The sequence below is a fragment of the Leucoraja erinacea genome, chromosome 14 (assembly GCF_028641065.1).
Source record: "Leucoraja erinacea ecotype New England chromosome 14, Leri_hhj_1, whole genome shotgun sequence".
NCBI lineage: Eukaryota > Metazoa > Chordata > Chondrichthyes > Rajiformes > Rajidae > Leucoraja > Leucoraja erinaceus.
This window is the reverse complement of record NC_073390.1, coordinates 1,549,695-1,568,409: the sequence shown is the minus strand read 5'-3', so window position 1 is coordinate 1,568,409 and position 18,715 is coordinate 1,549,695. Positions and strand designations below refer to the sequence as shown.

Genomic DNA, 18,715 nt, shown 5'->3' with positions numbered 1-18,715 from the left:
GGTCAGGAAGCATCTCTGGAGAACGTGGATAAGATATGCTTTGCATCGGCACCCTTCTGTGGACTGATTGGGGGGGGGGGGGGGGGGGGGGGGGGGGGGTAGGAGAGGGGGAAGAGAAAACTGGAAGAAAGGAGGGGCAGTACAAAGCCTGGTGAATGATAGGTAGATACCAGTGGGGGGTTATTGATTAGACAATAGACAATAGGTGCAGGAGTAGACCATTAGGTCCTTCGATGTGATCATGGCTGATCATCCCCAATCAGTACCCCTTTCCTGCCTGCTCCCCATATCCCCTAACTCTGCTATTTTAAGAGCCCTATCTAGTTCTTTCGTGAAAGCATCCAGAAAACCTGCCTCCACCGCCCTCTGTGGCAGAGAATTCCACAGACTTACCACTCTCTGTGAGAAAAAGTGTTTCCTCGTCTCCATTCTAAATGGCTCACTCCTTATTCTTAAACTGTGGCCCCTGATTCTGGACTCCCCCAACATCGGGAACATTTTTCCTGCCTCTAGCGTGTCCAAGCCCTTAACAATCTTATATGTTTCAATGAGATCGCCTCTCATCCTTCTAAACTCCAGAGTGTACAAGCCCAGCTGCTCCATTCTGCAGGGCATATAAGGTAGCCAGAGATAGTGGGAGGGTAGAGGATTGGGAAGCATTTAAAGGTCAGCAAAAAATAAACTAAGAGATTAATTAAGACGGGGAAAATAGACTATGAAAGGAATTTAGCGAACAACATAAAAACTAATAGTAAGAGTTTTTATAGCTATATAAAAAGAAAAAGGGTGGCTAAGGTGAACGTTGGTCCTTTGGAGGGTGAGACTGGAGAGTTGTTGGTGGGGAACATGGAAATGGCAAAGGCATTAAACGAGTATTTTGTATCAGTCTTCACCATAGAAGACACAAAAAAATATTCAAACGCTGGATAAAAGGGGGCGGTAGGAAATCGGAGCTAAATACTATTAAGATCACCAAGGAGGTGGTATTAGGGAAATTAATGAGACTGAAGGAGGATAAATCCCCTGGGCCTGATGGATTACATCCAAGGGTCTTGAGGGAGATAGTGGGGATTGTGGCTGCATTGGTGATAATTTTCCAAAACTCCCTGGAGGCAGGAACGGTCCCAGTGGATTGGAAAATGGCCAATGTAACACCTATATTTAAAAAAGGAAGTAAACAGAAGGCGGGTAACTATAGACCGGTTAGTCTAACATCGGTGGTGGGTAAAATGTTAGAGACAATTATTAAAGAAACACTAACGGGGCACTTGGATAAACATGACTTCATCGGACAGAACCAGCATGGTTTTGTGAAGGGGAAGTCCTGTTTAACGAACCTGCTCGAATTCTTTGAGGAAGTAACAACCCGGGTGGATAAAGGGGAACCGGTGGATGTGGTATACTTGGACTTCCAAAAGGCTTTTGACAAGGTGCCACATAAGAGACTATTGCTAAAAATAAAAAATTATGGGATTGGGGGTAATATATTAGCATGGGTAGAGGATTGGCTAACAAATAGGAAGCAGAGAGTGGGGATAAATGGTTCATACTCGGGATGGCAACCGGTAACTAGCGGGGTTCCGCAAGGGTCGGTGCTGGGACCCCAGTTGTTCACAATTTATATAAATGATTTGGAGGAGGGAACCAAGTGTAATATATCAAAATTTGCGGACGATACAAAAATGGGAGGAAAAATAGGGGATGAGGAGGATAGGAAGAGTCTGCAAAAGGATATAGATAAGCTAGGTGAGTGGGCAACAACTTGGCAGATGAAATTTAATACTAATAAATGTGAAGTCATTCACTTTGGGAAAAAAAATGATAGGGCAAGTTATTTTCTAAATGAGGAGGAGCTGCGTTGTAATGCAACGCAAAGGGATCTAGGGGTATTAGTACATGAATCACTGAAAGTTAGTATGCAGGTGCTGCAAGCAATCAGGAAGGCCAATGGAGTTTTGGCCTTTATTGCTAGGGGGATTGAGTATAAAAACACGGAGGTCTTGCTGCAGCTGTACACAGTATTAGTGAGACCACATTTGGAATACTGTGTACAGTTCTGGGGTCCATACTTAAGAAAGGATGTACTAGCCCTGGAGGCAGTGCAGCGAAGGTTTACAAGATTAATTCCTGCAATGAGGGGATTGACATATGAGGAAAGGTTAAGTAGGCTGGAACTCTACTCTTTGGAGTTTAGAAGAATGAGAGGCGATCTCATTGAAACATATAAGATCGTGAGGGGCCTTGATCGGGTGGATGCACCGAGGATGTTCCCAATGATCGGGGAAACTAGAACTAGGGGACATAGTTGCAGAATAAGGGGGGGCTCGTTTAAAACTGAGATGAGGAAGAACTTCTTCACCCAGAGGGTGGTTAATTTATGGAATTCACTGCCCCAGGGAGCAGTGGAAGCAGAAACTTTAAATATATTTAAGACTAAAATAGATGGTTTTTTAGCTGCCAAGGGGATAAGGGGCTACGGGGAGAGGGCAGGGATATGGACCTAGGTATGGTTAGTATAGTAAGACCTGAGTGATCTCCTGGACAAGTGTCGATCGCCTAGATTGGGGTCGGAGAGGAATTTCCCGGATTTTTTTCCCGAATTGGACCTGGGTTTTTATCCGGTTTTTTGCCTCCCCCAGGAGATCACGAGGTTCTTGGGGTGGAGAGGGGTGATAGCGGTATAAAGGGGAGGGTAGTGTCTTGTGTTCTGTGTCTTGTGTCTACTGTTTGTGGGTAAGTGTGTCTGTTTAGTGTTCAGCCATGAGCGAATGGCGGTGCGGGCTCGATGGACCTGGTGGTCTGCTCTCGCACCTACTTTCTATGTTTCTATTCTCTCAGCATATGACAGTCCCGCCACCCCGGGAATTAACCTTGTAAACCTACGCTGCACATCCGCAAAAGCAAGAATGTCCTTTCTCAAATTAGGGGACCAAAACTGCACACAATACTCCAGGTGTGGTCTCATTGGGGCTCTGTTAAGCAGGTGGTTGGATAAAGCGCAGAGATGAAAAGAGAAAAGGTGTGCGATGAGGATAGAAGAGGTACAAATCGTGATGGTAATGGGAAGGAATATAGGTCCTATGGATAGGAATATAGGAATTCTAGGAATAAGGGGGAGGAGGAAGGGGGGACATGGGTGAAAGCCCAGGTGGGGCACAGGGATGGCGGGGAGTGGGGAAGGAAAGAAAGGATGAAGTAGAAGAAATAAAGAGTTGTTTGTCAGTGGTTGCCGGATATTTGAGAATCACAAGTTCATACCACAAGCTACCCAAGTGAGGCGCTATTCCTCCAGTTTTTGTGTTGCCTCAGGTAGACAAAAATGCTGGAGAAACTCAGCAGGTGCGGCCACATCTATGGAGCGAAGGAAATAGGCAACGCTTCGGGCCCAAACCCTTCTTCAGACCCTCCAGCCCTTCTTCAACACTTTGTGTTGCCTCACCCTGGCAATGATGGAGGCCCAGGACAGAAAAGTCAGTATGGGAATGGGAAGGGGAGTTAAAATGGTTAGCAACTGGGCGATCCAGCAGGCCTTGGCAGAACGAGCGCAAGTGTTCAGCAAAATGATCACTGAGTCTCGCTGATGTAAAGGAGTCTACGTTGGGAACTCTGAATGCAGGAGATGAGTCCATGTTCTCCAGAGATGCTGCCTGACCCACTACGTTACTCCAGCATTTTATGCCATTTTTTGCAAACCAGCATCTGCAGTTCCTTGTGTCCCAAGGAAAAGACAAAGTCTTCTTGTTGACTCATTAGATAAATACATTTTCGGCGCTTGCAAGATGCAACTGAACGTTGTGTAACATTAAACCAAAATGTACAACCAATTGGAGATTAAAAGAGTTTTATATAGGAATACAAACTCTGTTGGTTTACAAAGACAGCTTTCTAAAATAATTGCTTTATCTGCAATACAAACTGACCATTTAACAAATTATCGTTCAAGGTAATTTGATTTGGAAAGTTGCCCTTTAGCTCTTCTGGGGTCCCTGGATGGAAGTGATGGAGGAGGCACAGGGACAAGTGTTACAACTCTGGCAGTTGCAGGGGAAAGTACCTGGGGACGGGGTGGTTTGCGTGGGAAGGGACGGGTGAAACAAGGAGTTGCCAAGGAAAGTAGTCTCTGCGGAAGCCGGAAAGAGGTGGAGATGGGAGATGTGGTTAATGGTGGGATCATGTTGCAAGTGACAGAAATATCAGAGGATGTGTAGGAAGCAACTGAAGAAGGTCTGAAGACGTCGCCCATTCCTTCTCTCCAGAGATGCTACCTGTGACTCCAGCATTTTGCATCTAATGTCAGAGGATTGTGCTGGATGTGAAGGCTGGTGAGATGAATGGTGAGGCGCAGGGGAACTTTGTCCTTGTTGCGTCTGGGGAGAGAGGGAGTGAGGCCAGATCTCTGGGATACAGAGGAGACGTGGATGAGTGATCTCCGGATGACAGCTGGAGAGAAACCACATTCACTAAATAATGAGGACATCTCACATGTCCTCGTCTGGAAAGCCTCGTCTTGGGAGCAGATGTGGATCAACATGCTCATCATTTTCAGACATTTAATAGGATAGTGTATGTTGTTACACACGCTAGTATCTCCAGTCCGCGATCCTCAAACTAGTGACATGCGACATTGATACTTCATTACAATATTAGGAAATTAAATCTGAACCCAAGCCTTAAGGAGTGCACAGTGACAGATAACTGTATCCTGATCAAAGAGGTAGCTTTAAAGGAATGTCCAGATTGAGGAAGGAGAGAACTTTGTGAAGATCGTTTGGGCAAGGGAATTCTGGTCTTGAAAAACAAATGCAACACAGGAGGTCATTCCGTCCACCGTGTCAATGCTGACATCAAAAGAGCTACCCAACCTAATTCCACCTTCCATCACAAGCTATGTTGCCCTGCAGGCCTTGGCTCTTCAAAGATATATCCGAGTATTGTTTTAAGTGGAATGGCGTTCTGCCTCAATCACCTCAACAGGCAATAAGCTCAGGACTCCTATTGATCTTAGAGCTTAAAAAAAAATCTAATTGTCTCTCTAATATTTACATTAACAGTTGTCTGCTTCTAACACCTTTTCTAGAGGAAACTTGGGCCTCTAGATTTTCATTCCCTATGGCATGCTTGTAAAACTTGCCCATGCAAACCAACATGTGCCAGCTACACCAGTCCGTCCTCAAGAGTAAAGACTGTTTTATTGTCAGATGTCCCGAAATGGAACAATGAAATTCTTACTTGGAGCAACGCAACAGATATGTAAACAGAGGACCCTGTAAACACCATAATAAACAATGAAAAATGTTCAAAATATATACATATAAAACAAACAAAAAGTCATAGTGCAAAGACAAAAAGCAATGTACGCAAAGTCCTTGTAGTTCAGAGATTATTTGGAGGTTGTGGTGTTTAATGGGCTGATGGCTGGAGGAAATAAGCTATTCCTGAACCTGGACTTTACAGTTTTCAGGCTACTGTACCTTCTTCATGATGGCAGGGGTGAGATGAGTGTGTAGCCAGGATGGTGTGGGTCTCCTGTGTGGCTGGCTGCCTTTTTGTGACATTGACTCCTGTAGATCCCTTCGATGGTGGGGAGTTCCACATTTGGTCCATATCCCTCTAGACCTTTCCTATCCATCTACTTGTCCCAATGTATTTTAAATGTTATTACAATACCTGCCTCAAGAACCTCATCTGGTAGCTGGTTCTAGATACCCACCACCCTGTTTGTAAAACTGTAACATAACTAACTTCTTACAAGTGTCACGGGTTATGGGGAAGGTAGGAGAATGTGTTTGGGAGGGAGAGATAGATCAGCCATGATTGAATGGCAGAGTAGACTTGATGGGCCAAATGGCCTAATTCTACTCCTATTCCTTATGACCTTATACTCACTGATCTCTTATTCGGCCATCTCCAACATGTCTCCTCCTCCTGGACTCCCCCAGACGACCCTCTACCCTCTCTGGACATTGTTATCTCTAACTGCTGGAGAAACATCTACTCCCTTTACCTCCTCTAATCTCACCCCTAGATAGAACAACATGCTGGAGTAACTCAGCGGGCCAGGCAGCATCTCTGGACCGAAGGAATGGGTGACATTTTGGGTTGAGACCCTTCTACAGACTGAGAGAAAACTCAGTTCACATAAATGATTGACATAAAAATTCATACGTTGAGCACAGATAAAAATAAAATCTACCTCTCCAGCCATGAATTGTCCAAACCCAGGAGGAAATGAGAGAGTAGCAATGAGCAAAGTCACCAGTGCTGGATAAAGCAGGCGCCTGAACGGAAGGAGAGAGTTTCATTCAACGTCATGTTTCATTTCAGCATATTCTGCAGAACACACAAAGCTGCATCTTCGACACATTCATTAATATGATGCACATACAACAGAATATAAAACAAAGCACAGTAGGCATAAGAACAGGCCCATAATGTCTGTGATATAACATATAACATATAACATATAACAATTACAGCACGGAAACAGGCCATCTCGACCCTTCTAGTCCGTGCCGAACACATAATCTCCCCTAATCCCATATACCTGCGCTCAGACCATAACCCTCCATTCCCTTCCCATCCATATAACTATCCAATTTATTTTTAAATGATAAAAACGAACCACCTTCACTGGAAGCTCATTCCACACAGCCACCACTCTCTGAATAAAGAAGTTCCCCCTCATGTTACCCCTAAACTTCAGTCCCTTAATTCTCATGTCATGTCTCCTTGTTTGAATCTTCCCTACTCTCAGTGGGAAAAGCTTTTCCACGTCAACTCTGTCTATCCCTCTCATCATTTTAAAAACCTCTATCAAGTCCCCCCTTAACCTTCTGCGCTCCAAAGAATAAAGCCCTAACTTGTTCAACCTTTCTCTGTAACTTAGTTGCTGAAACCCAGGCAACATTCTAGTAAATCTCCTCTGTACTCTCTCTATTTTGTTGACATAGTGATGCCAAGTTAAACATCTCCTCTGCCTGGTCCATATCCCTCCAATTTCTGCATATGCATACATTTGTTATGTGCTATCCATTGTGGTGTTAGGGTTTGTTTAAACACCAACTGCATAACAGTGCTCCAATTAAACGTAAGAGTTGAAGAAAAATTCACCCAAATATTGCTGATGCTGCAAATCTGAGATGAAACTAAGCCTTGGAAGTACTCAGCCGATGAAGCACAATGTGTAAAAGGTCTCCGAGCTCACACTGCAGATTGCTGACCTTCCATGAAGTAAGGTTCAAAAGAAAGGTTATTGACCAAAAAAGATGAATCTGTTCTTCTCTCCTATGAAGCTGTCTCACCTGGCGAGTATTCCCAGCATGTTCTGTTTTATTTTAGATGAAGAGATATTTTCTCTTTTTGATTCACCCTTAGAATTCAAAATCTATTTTAATATGTACAATCTTATTTTTGAATCAGATTGTGCACAATTTTGGAACCAGTGCTTGGAAAAGTGTTAAATACTATGGCAGTACATGGGACCCTGGGGCAGGAATCTTGTCCAATTTTTTTTAATGGGGTGGCATGGTGTTGCAACAATAGAGTTGCCTCCTTACAGCGCCAGAGGCACGGGTTCGATCCCTACTATAGGTGCTTGTCTGTATGTACTGTTTGTACCTTCTACCCGTGACCTGCATGGGTTTTCCCCGAGATCTCCGTTTTCTTCTCACACTCCAAAGACTTTCAGGTTTGTAGGTTAATTGTCCCTAATTAGTAGGATGGTGCTTGTGTAAAGGTATCGCTGGTCGGTGTGGACTCGGTGGGCCGAAGGACCTGTTTCCATGCTGTATCTCTACATTAAACTAAACTACACTAATACCTTGTCAATAAAATCCTCCTAACCCAAATAGTTTTAGTTTTTAGTTTAGCGCAGAAACAGGCCCTTTGGCCCATTGAGTCCACACCGACCAGCAATTAACAGTATCCTACACACTTAGTCCAAGCTAATATACCTACAAATCTGTACGTCTTTGGAGTGTGGGAGGAAATTGAAGATCTTGGAGAAAACCCAAGCGGTCACGGTGAGAACGTACAAACTCCGTAAAGACAGCACTCGTAGTCGGGATCGAACCTGGGTCTCTGGTGTTGCAAGCACTGTAAGGCAGCAACTCTACCGCTGCACCACTGTGGTGCCCTTAGTGTCTCATGTTGGTTTTGCTTACACTGTGTTTGTGGGTGAACCTGGAGCAGAAGGATTGCTGGCCTGATCAGTACAGATTTCTATGGTCTTGTTGCTGTGTGTGTCAAAGCTAGTTGGAACAAGAGTAAACCTTGACTGGCAGCTGAGGAAAACACATCAGCTGCTGGAGAAAGCAGCATCACTACCATGAGAGTAATAGTGTCACTGAATGATTACAGAGGCACTCAGTTCAACAAATTCATGAGAGTTCACTTCAAAAGTAATCTACTCAGTCACATATTTCACCTTTCGCCATTATGCTGCAATCTTTTCCCCTTGTGGACTCTGTCCAATTTTCATTTGAAAAATATGATTGGATCTGCTCCCAGCACTTTTCCAAGGTGTGAATTCCAGATCACAGATTGTCGCTGGGTGAATCCACGTGTCACGTTTGCCACTTTTGCCTATCATCTTTGACCTACTTCCAATGGACATCAATCTTTCATCCATTTTCCTTTACAGGTCCTTTCATATTCAGGCTTGACATTATTTTGAGCACTTGCATTGAATCAGCTTTTCTACCCTGGAAATGCCAACATGCATCAAACGTGTAAGTAATGAAACAACACGCCATACTTACTTTTTCATTAAAAACTTGTTTATGGTTTTTTGCTTCCTCATGATTGCCACTATTTTTCTGTGGAAGTAAACAAACAGGGCGCCACCAAAGCCACTTGCAATCCTGGAAGAAACAAGAACAGTAACATCATTATTCTCAATAAGATTTAGTTCTCCAATGCATTGTAACTGATTTCCCCCTGCTCTTCGATCATAGAAACATAGAAAATAGGTGCAGGAGCAGGCCATTCGGCCCTTCATTGTGATCATGGCTGATCGTCCCGAATCAATAACCCGTGCCTGCCTTCTCCCCATATCCCTTGACTCCACTAGCCCCTAGAGCTCTATGTAACTCTCTCTTAAATCCATCCAGTGACTTGGCCTCCACTGCCCTCTGTGGCAGGGAATTACACAAATTCACAACTCTCTGGGTGAAAATGTTTTTTCTCACCTCAGTCTTAAATGGCCTCCCCTTTATTCTAAGACTGTGGCCCCTGGTTCTGGACTCGCCCAACCTTGGGAACATTTTTCCTGCATCTAGCTTGTCCAGTACTTTTATCTATATTACTAAATCTCTGATTTTGACCGCATTTGGCCCACTGTGTTGCCATTTCAGACAGAACGCCGCCACCTATAGCCGTCATTTTTGGCCACCTCGCTCAGAGCCCCCCACCGCCTTACGGGTGCAGAGGATTTTTCCCATCAATGACAAATCAGAGAGATATTAATGTTTTTTTTTTAAATCACCATTCTCTCTGCTGCCCCTGCTGGAGGGAGGGGGAGTGACTATAAAACCAGGAAGTGATGTGCCTCACACACTCTCTGCAAGATGGATGAAGCCAAGGGTCTTGTCTCTCTGAGCTCTGAATAACACTGAACAAATGTCTACACAACTGTGAGTACCCTTAATGTGGCAAAGTTGAAAATATGGTTTGTTTGAAGTAAAAAGGCACTGCCTACAAATGGTTGTTTGGGTGCTTTGGCTTGAAGTTGAAAGGCACTTCTTACTGCAAATGGTAGCTTGGATGCTTTGGCTTGATGTTGAAAGGCACTACTTACGGCAAATGGTGGCTTGGGGGTGCTTTGGCTTGAAGTTGAAAGGCACTACTGCAAATGCACTTACTTCCTGTTTGCACTGTATATTGATTTTAGATAAAACGCTACCACTTACGGCTCTGATTTTTGGCCATCTTACTCAGTCCCCCCCTCTGCTGAGCAGGTGCAGAGAATTCCGTGGTGTAATTGTTATATGGTTAATTCCTCCCATCAATGAAAAATAAAAGTGTTATTAGTGTTAAAAAAATGTTGAGAATCTCTCTCCTGTCAATCACACCCTGAAAGCCACACCTGTTCCGGAGGGAGGGAGAGGGGTTATAAAACCCGGAAGTGTGGGTGTGGCTCAGTCTCTGCATGATGGGGGAGGGAGAGGTCATGACTCTGTCTGAGCTGTGAATCAACTGAACACACTGAATGTCTACTGAACTGTGAGTTTGGTGTTTTATGGTGGTTTCACCCTGCTTGAAATGGTAGGAACATGGATTTGAATTTGGTGGCCTTGCACCCTGCTTGAAATGGAATTTCAAGGAATAGTCACGAGTCAACTGCCAGCCCACCAGCCGTGAGTGAGCTGCCAGCAGATCAGGCTTGAGGGACTGAGCTGCCACCCCAAGAACCTATAGGGCACTGAGAAAGCCCCCCCAAGAATCCATACTGGCCACCACAGAATATTGGAATTGGTGGAGAGGTGAATTATTGCATCAGGGGACCAGCCCTCCCGTGTGAACATGGGACCCAACGGGTCCCACTTAGTCTAGTAATTTTATATGTTTCTATAAGATCCCCCTCATCCTTCTATACTCCAGTGAATACAAGCCTAGTCCTTTCAATCTTTCCTCATATGACAGTCCCGCCATCCCAGGGATCAATCTCGTGAACCTACACTGCACTGTCTCAATCACAAGGATGTCCTTCCTCAAATTAGGAGACCAAAACTGTACACAATAACTTGTAAATACAAAGCACTATAAAGAGCCCGATGAAAATCAGGCAAAAGGCAATACAAATAGCCCCCTCTCTGTTTCCTGCACCTTTCTGGAGATATTGCAGAGTTTAGGGCCTGAAAGTGATGGAAGTAATAAAGTAACATCAAATATTACAATCAAGAATCAGTTCTTCATTAGAACGGGTGTCAAGGGTTATGGGGAGAAGGCAGGAAAATTGGGATTAGGTGGCAGAGATCAGCCACGATTGAATGGCGCAGTGGATCCGATGGGCCGAATGGCCTAATTCTACTCCTTGACTTGTGAATTGTGAAGTGAGAAAGGTCAGTCTGTCTCCTGTGGATTCCACCCGCTGAGGTGTGTGCTGGCTACGCAGAGGTCCTTAAAGTTTTCACCCAACCCACTCAGTCCAGAAGGAACTGAAAAAAATCTCTTCCCATCTCCAACCATCTAATCAGGATTTTTACTGCAGAGACGGCAGGGGATCAAAGGAGTTTACAGTCCCCAAACATCAATGTTGTAAATAATTTGGATTTAGCAACTTCTTAAGCATAGCTTTGAGATAATCAAGCAAATAATGTGCTTTTCCTTTGTGATTTTGCCTGCAGTATAAATATTAGCCAGGACTTGCGGAGATGATGGGGGAGGACAGACACCCTGCTCTCATTTTCATTGATGCATGGATGAGATGTTTGACACCTATCTGAGAAGGTAGAAGCGGCTTGGGTTCACCGAAAGGATGCAGCCAAGAGCAATCCCTTACGTAGGACATAGAATAGAATAGAATAGTTTCTTTATTGTCATTGTAACATGGGCCATGTACAACAAAATTTAAAATGTCAGCCAGTCAGTGCAGCATTCAAACATTTCTAAAGCTAACGAATACATCCACGGTAAAATAATAAAGATAAGCAAATAAATAAATATCACAGACAAAGCACGCATACACACCCAACCCTCCATCCTTCTGTCGATTTCACCGTTACCACAGTCCCTTAGTCTGTATCGCCCCTGCGTTCCTTGGCGGCTACATTTAGTGCTTTTATAGCAGTGGGGTAAAAACTGTTTTTTAGTCTATTTGTCCTTGTCCTTGTGGATCTGTACCGTCTGCCTGATGGCAACAGTTCAAACAGGGAGTGTCCGGGGTGGGAGATGTCCTTTATTATATTCTGGGTTTTTTTGGTGCAGCGGGAACTGTGTAGGTCCTCCAAGGTAAGGAGAGGGCAGCCGACAATCCTCTGGGCGTTGTCAATGGCCCTCTGGAGCGCTTTCCTCTGAGCCGCTGTGCAGCTGGTGTACCACACGCATACACAGTATGTTAGTATGCTCTCAATGGAGCACCGATAAAAGGACAGCAGCAGCCCCTGAGTGATGTTGTTCTTCCTGAGCACCCTCAGGAAGTGCAGTCTCTGCTGGACCTTTTTCAGCAGCGCAGTGGTGTTCACGCTCCACGTCAGGTCCTCCTCAATGTGGATTCCCAGGAAGCGGAAATCAAAGAAACAGGGGTGGCACTAGATTCAGCACAGACTGAAGTCTGAGACAAGGAGTGTCAATGGATGATGTCTTACTTCTGATTCTAGAACGTAGTCTATGTCTAAAGAAAGGTCTCGACCTGAAACGTTACCCATTCCTTCTCTCCATAGATGCTGCCTATGCCGCTGAGTTACCCCAGCATTTGGTGTCTATCTTCAGTTTAATCCAGCATCTACAGTTATTGTGTCTCTAACAGTATAATATATGAACGGGCCCTTCAGCCAAGCTTATGTTAGCAGCCAAGCATGATGCCAAGTTAAACTGCCTGTACATGATCCATATCGCTTTAAACCCTGCATTACCAACTAATGCCTCTAAACGCCACCATGATATCTGCTCAGCCACCATTCCAGGTGATCACCACTCTGTGTGTAAAGACACTTGCCCCACACATCTCCATTAAACTTTCCCCTTCGCACATTATCACTATACTCTCTAGTGTGGGACATTTCCACTCTGTGAAAAAGGATCTGACAATCTACACTCTCTATGCTTCTCATATTTTATATATTTCTATCAAGTTTCCCCTTAACCACCGGACGTTCCGGAGAGAATAATGCAAGTCTTTCCATCCTCTCTCTGTTGAAACCCTCTAATCCAGGCAGAATTCTGCTAAACCTCTGCACCTTTTGCAAAGTGTCCACATTCTTCCTGTAATGAGGTGACCAGAACTGCACACAACGCTCTAATGCGGCATAACCAAATTATTTTAGAGCTGCATTGACTTGAGCTTTGCCATGATCATGGTCAATAGCAGAGGGGTAATAGCTCCACTGCTCCAATCTTTTATGTTATGTTTTGATTTTACCGCATGCACATGCATTATAATGGACTTGGGAGAAGACATCCCTAAACTACCAAAGACAGAAATACCATCCGCAAAACAGCAGGGTGACAGTAACACAGTGACACTTGTTTTTGAGAAATGAATAATTTGCAGAGATTTCAAGAGATGGAGGATCTACAATATCTTGGCAGAATTACTTACGGTTTAATTAAGTGAATCTTTCAGCATGTCTTTCGTACTGGAGTCAAACTTCAAGTAGCCTCAATATCCTTCCTTATATAAGCAATGGTGACGGAAATCACCAAAGCTGTAAATAAATAACTCAATAAAATCTTTGCTCCGTTGAGAGTGGTCCTGAACTACTATCAACCTCATTGGAGACCCTCGGACTATCTTTGATCAGACTTTACTGGCTTTACCTTGCACTAAATGTTATTTATGTCATTCACTTTATCATGTATCTGGTGCATGACCAAGGTCATAAGTGATAGGAGCATAATTAGGCCATTCGGCCCATCATGTCTATCCCGCCATTTAATCATGGCTGATCCATCTGTCCCTCTTAACTCCAGTCTCCTGCCTTCTCCCCATAACCCCATGACACCCAGTTGTACATTGTAAAGGGCCTGTCCCACGAGCATGCGACCTGCATGCGGCAAGCGCGACCAAACCGGAAGCGGGGACGGGGGCCGTGCGGGGGTCGCGCGGAGGTCGAGTGATCCCCGTACAGGGCCGGTCCCACCAGCATGCACCTGCACGCGGCGAGCTCGACCAAACCGGAAGCGGGGGCCGCGCGAAGGTCGAGTGAGTGACGTGAAGTTCGACCGAAGTCCGTGGGAAGTTCGCGCGTGACGTACGGCGGCGACGCTGCGTATGGCGTCAAAACGCTGCGCATGCCCGTCGAGGCGGTGCGTACGGCGCCGAGGCGGCTGCGGGCCGGCAGGCCGTTGCCGCGCGGAATTTTTTAACACGGTCAGTTTTTCGGAGCCCCGCGCGATGTCGGGACCAGCTCCGCACAGCTCCATACGGCTCCGGCGATCGAAGTGGGACCGGCCCCGCGAGGCCGTACGGCTCAAGCGACCATGTTAGGTCACGCTTGCCGCATGGAGTCGCATGCTCGTGGGACAGGCCCTTCAATGGCTCGATAGTTTTTCTGCTGACTGGTTAGCAGGCAACAAAAGCTTTTCACTGTACCTCAGTACACATGATAATAAACTAAACTAACTAACTACCTAATTAGGAAAAAGGCACACGTTGAACAAATGAATTGCTAATACTACAACACAAATCGCAGCAGGACAACGCTTCAGGTAAATCCAAACTACACTAGTAAACCAGGTACAATTTGGTCAACATGGCAACAGCAGTCTCTTGTCGTGTTACTTCAATGAATGTTTCCTCAGCTTAACCCTCGCTGTGTTTAGTCACTCACTCTCAAGGCAAAACATTCATGTCAACTTCTTGTAAAAAGACAATCAAATCAAACAAGGGTTTTGTGGAATTGCGAGAAATACATTATGGATGAGATCAAAGCTGTTCAGCTTGCCACAGCAATGCTTTCAACACATTCTCCTCACCGCAGCAAACGTCACTAACTACAGAACTGGATTTTGTTGCAAGCCAGCAACCTGACATTCCCTTTGGTGACTTTAATCAAAGATTTTATTTTTTTTACCAATTTTCAACATTATAATGTGATTCCTTCCAATTGATTAAGAAAAAGGTACATGAAATTAACTTCATCTGTAATCTTTTCTGGCATTGAATTCCTTTAAGCACAAAAGTGATCAAATCTTGACAGTCCTTGGATTCTAAATGTAGCAAATATATCTCATTGTAAATGTAGCTCAGTAGCTCAATCCAAAGAAAACAGTCGGAACAGTCAAATACAACAAACCCTCGCTGTAACGACTATTTGGGGCGGGATGGTGTCCGTTATTACTGATGGTCCACTATAACCGAATAAAGGGGGACATGTACAGTACCATTGGAAAATACCATACACTACACAATAAACAATAAGGGACACAAACCACATGATACCTTGGGATGGCACAGTAGGTAGAGATGGATGCTTGATTGGCACAAATGTCAGGGGTTATGGGGAGAAGGCAGGAAAATGGGGTTAGATATTTCAGCCATGATTGAATGGTGTAGTAGACTTCTTGGGCCAAATGGCCTGTATCTGCTCCTATTGCTTATGAACTTAGTAGCATGGCGGTAGAGTTGCTACCTTACAGCGCCAGAGACACGGGTTGGATCCTGTGGCAGCGTGGCTCTCCTGCCGCCTTGTGGAGAAGACTGGGTTTGTGGTTTGTTCGGCTTTTGTGGGTTGTGAGGGACGCTGGTGCGGGGTGCCCGGGTTCGATCCTGACCTCGGGTGCTCCCTCCCTGTGGCCGTGTGGGTTTCCCCGTGTGCTCCGGTTCCATCCTACACACTGTGAGCTGTCCCCGGAGTGTGGAGTGGAGCTGTTGTGCCGGGGAACCCGATGAGTGGGGCCTGCCAAGTCACGGGGACGCCCGGGGTTGCAGTTGTCAATATCAGAAATTTGGGGAACTTGGGAAAATGGAAGATCTGGGTAAAGATCTGTGAAACTTGCTTGACATCATTTACAGAAAGCTGCAGAACCATGTGACATGGATGGTTCCAGAAAGTCTGAAGCCTGGGAAGGGGTTGCAGAGCGGTTTCTGTCTATGTGGTCTGCATGTTGTTAATATGCATGGGATTCTGCAGAAGGAGCTATGAACTGCTGCAAAAGCATGCTTGGGATTGGTTGGGGGAATGTTGGGTTTCAATTATGTTGCAACCTTCCTGCCACTAATTGTGATTGGTCCAGGAGAGGGGCCGCACCAAAGATGTTTCTTTATCGAGTGATAATGTTTCTTAACTTAATGGAAGTGTTTCCCCCTAAGTGCTTTGTGTTGAAACTATGTTATGTGCTATTGTATGATTGGGTTAGGGAACAGTCATTCCATGTACTTTGCAGCCTGGAGAGGAAAAGACTCCAAAAAGTAGTCAACTCTGCCCAGTGCATCATCGACTCTGACCTTCTTTCCATCGAGGGGATTTATCACAGTCGCTGCCTCAAAAAGGCTGGCAGTATCATCAAAGACCCACACCACCCTGGCCACACACTCATCTCCCTGCTACCTTCAGGTAGAAGGTACAGGAGCCTGAAGACTGCAACAACCAGGTTCAGGAATAGCTACTTCCCCACAGCCATCAGGCTATTAAACCTGGCTCAGACAAAATTTTGATTATTAATAACCCATTATCTGTTATTTGCACTTTATCAGTTTATTTATTCATGTGTGTATATATTTATATTAAGATATATGGACACACTGATCTGTTTTGTAGTAAATGCCTACTATTTTCTGTGTGCTGAAGCAAAGCAAGAATTTCATTGTCCTATACAGGGACACATGACAATAAACTCACTTGAACTTGTATCCGTAATTGGCTTGTAGGGGTTGCCCTCTCCCCCCCACCCCATGTATTTTCACGCCTTAAGTTTGGAGGGGTATGAAGGGGTGGGGAGCACATTGGGGTGTGCTGATCGTCTAGGGTCTATTCTATTTGCGTGAGGCTGTGTTGGGCTTGAATAAGTAGTAACGAGGATCGGTCTCACGGCAACTCAACTGCTGAGCCACTGTGACATTGCCTATTTCCTTCGCTCCATAGATACTGCCACACCCGCTGAGTTACTCCAGCACTTTTGTCTGCCTTCGATTTTCCAGCATCTGCAGTTCCTTCTTAAACACGGCTCCTTAATCTTCACAATAATGTGCAGATTATTCTACAATAAAATAATCAAATTTAAAATATCAATAATCCTCACTGTCAGCTTACTACAAAAAACTTCCATGGCAACTGACTCTTATATTTTGCTGAAAATACAGAAAACTGAAAATGCGCAAAGTCTGAAATCAGAAAGTGCTGCAAAATCTGAGCATGTCAGGCAGCATCTGTGGGAAGAGAATCAGAATCAACGCCTCGAGTCCAAGACTCTTCATCAGAACTAGAACAAAAAAACTCTCTTTCTCTTTTCATATTTGACCTTTACACATGTCCTTGTTTGTGCAAAATGGATAGGGCAGGTATAGAGGGATATGGACTAAACGTGGGCAGGTGCGACAATAGACAATAGGAGCAGGAGTAGGCCATTCGGCCCTTCGAGCCAGCACCGCCATTCAATGTGATCATGGCTGATCATCCCCAATCAGTACCCCGATCCTGCCTTCTCCCCATATCCCCTGACTCCGCTATTTTTAAGAGCCTTATCTAGCTCTCTCTTGAAAGCATCCAGGGAACCTGCCTCCACTGCCCTCTGAGGCAGAGAATTCCACAGACTCACCACTCTCTGTGAGAAAAAGTGTTTCCTCGTCTCCGTTCTCAATGGCTTACTCCTTATTCTTAAACTGTGGCCCCTGGTTCTGGTCTCCCCCAACATCGGGAACATGTTTCCTGCCTCTAGCGTGTCCAAACCCTTAACAATCTTATATGCTTCAATGAGATCCCCTCTCATCCCTTTAAATTCCAGAGTGTACAAGCCCAGCCGCTCCATTCTCTCGGCATATGACAGTCCCTGCCATCCCTTGTAAACCTACGCTGCACTCCCTCAATAGCAAGAATGTCCTTCCTCAAATTAGGGGACCAAAACGGCACACAATACTCCAGGTGTGCTCTCACTAGGGCTCTGTACAACTGCAGAAGGACCTCTTTACTCCTATATTCGATTCCTCTTGTCATAAAGGCCGACATGCCATTCGCTTTCTTCACTGCCTGCTGTACGGGACGAGTGTAGCTGGGACATGTTGGTCGCTGTGGGCAAGTTGTGTTTCCACACTCTATCACTCAATGACTCTATGACTCTAAATCAAGTTTTCTACCTGCACTGTAAATATTCCTTTGTTCACATCTGTTCCAGTTAACTACAGGCGTCACGATGGTGCAGCAATACAACGCTAGAGACCCGGGTTCGATCCTGACTATGGGTGCTGCCTGTACGGAGTTTGTACGTTCTCCCCGTGACCTTCGTGGGTTTTCTCCGGGATCCCAGGTTTCCTCCCACACTCCAAAGACATACAGGTTTATGGGTTAATTGGCTTGGCAGAAAAAGAAAAATTGTAAATTGTCCCTATTGAGTGTCGGATAGTGTTAATGTGCAGGGCTCGCTGGCCAGCCCGGGCTTGATGGGCTGAAGGGCCTGTTTCCGCGCTGTATCTCTAAACTAAACTAAACAATCCAGGGATGTAGTCATCTAGGAACCTATTTCACCCACTTCACTCCAAGCTGCCACATATTAATCTAACTGATCTTATCATCTTTGTTATCATCTATTGATCTGAAAACTTCTCCTTGTGCTTTTTATTTCAAAAAGTTCTGTTAATATGGAAGCCATTTCACAAAAGTTTTCAATATGAAGCCAGGATGATATGAATTAGTATCTTTGCTGCTGCAGGCGAGTTTCAGTTGCTGGCATGAAACTTCCCCCTTAAGCATTCAATCTTCCGACCATGCAATGTGGTTTTGCTCCACAATTATTATGATTGCTTGCTCCTAACACCACCGCCAAGTTTTATTTTTCGGTGGAATCCAGAGGCGTTTTTAAATTATTGATATTCAGCAAGAGCACCTCCAACAGTAAATTTCTG

At 45.0% G+C, this 18,715-nt stretch overlaps 1 protein-coding gene across 2 annotated transcripts in view; it reads right to left on the bottom strand.

The window, feature by feature from the left end:
* Nucleotides 1-18,715, bottom strand: part of LOC129703182 (chloride channel protein 2-like) — a 496,183-nt gene that overhangs the window by 207,161 nt on the left and 270,307 nt on the right. For both annotated transcript variants that reach the window (XM_055645357.1, XM_055645358.1), the window contains exons 10-11: nucleotides 8,760-8,861; nucleotides 6,194-6,278 (exon numbers count right to left, since the gene is read on the bottom strand). In XM_055645357.1, coding sequence (XP_055501332.1) covers nucleotides 6,194-6,278; nucleotides 8,760-8,861 — 187 coding nt within the window. The remainder of the gene's footprint in view (nucleotides 1-6,193; nucleotides 6,279-8,759; nucleotides 8,862-18,715) is intronic.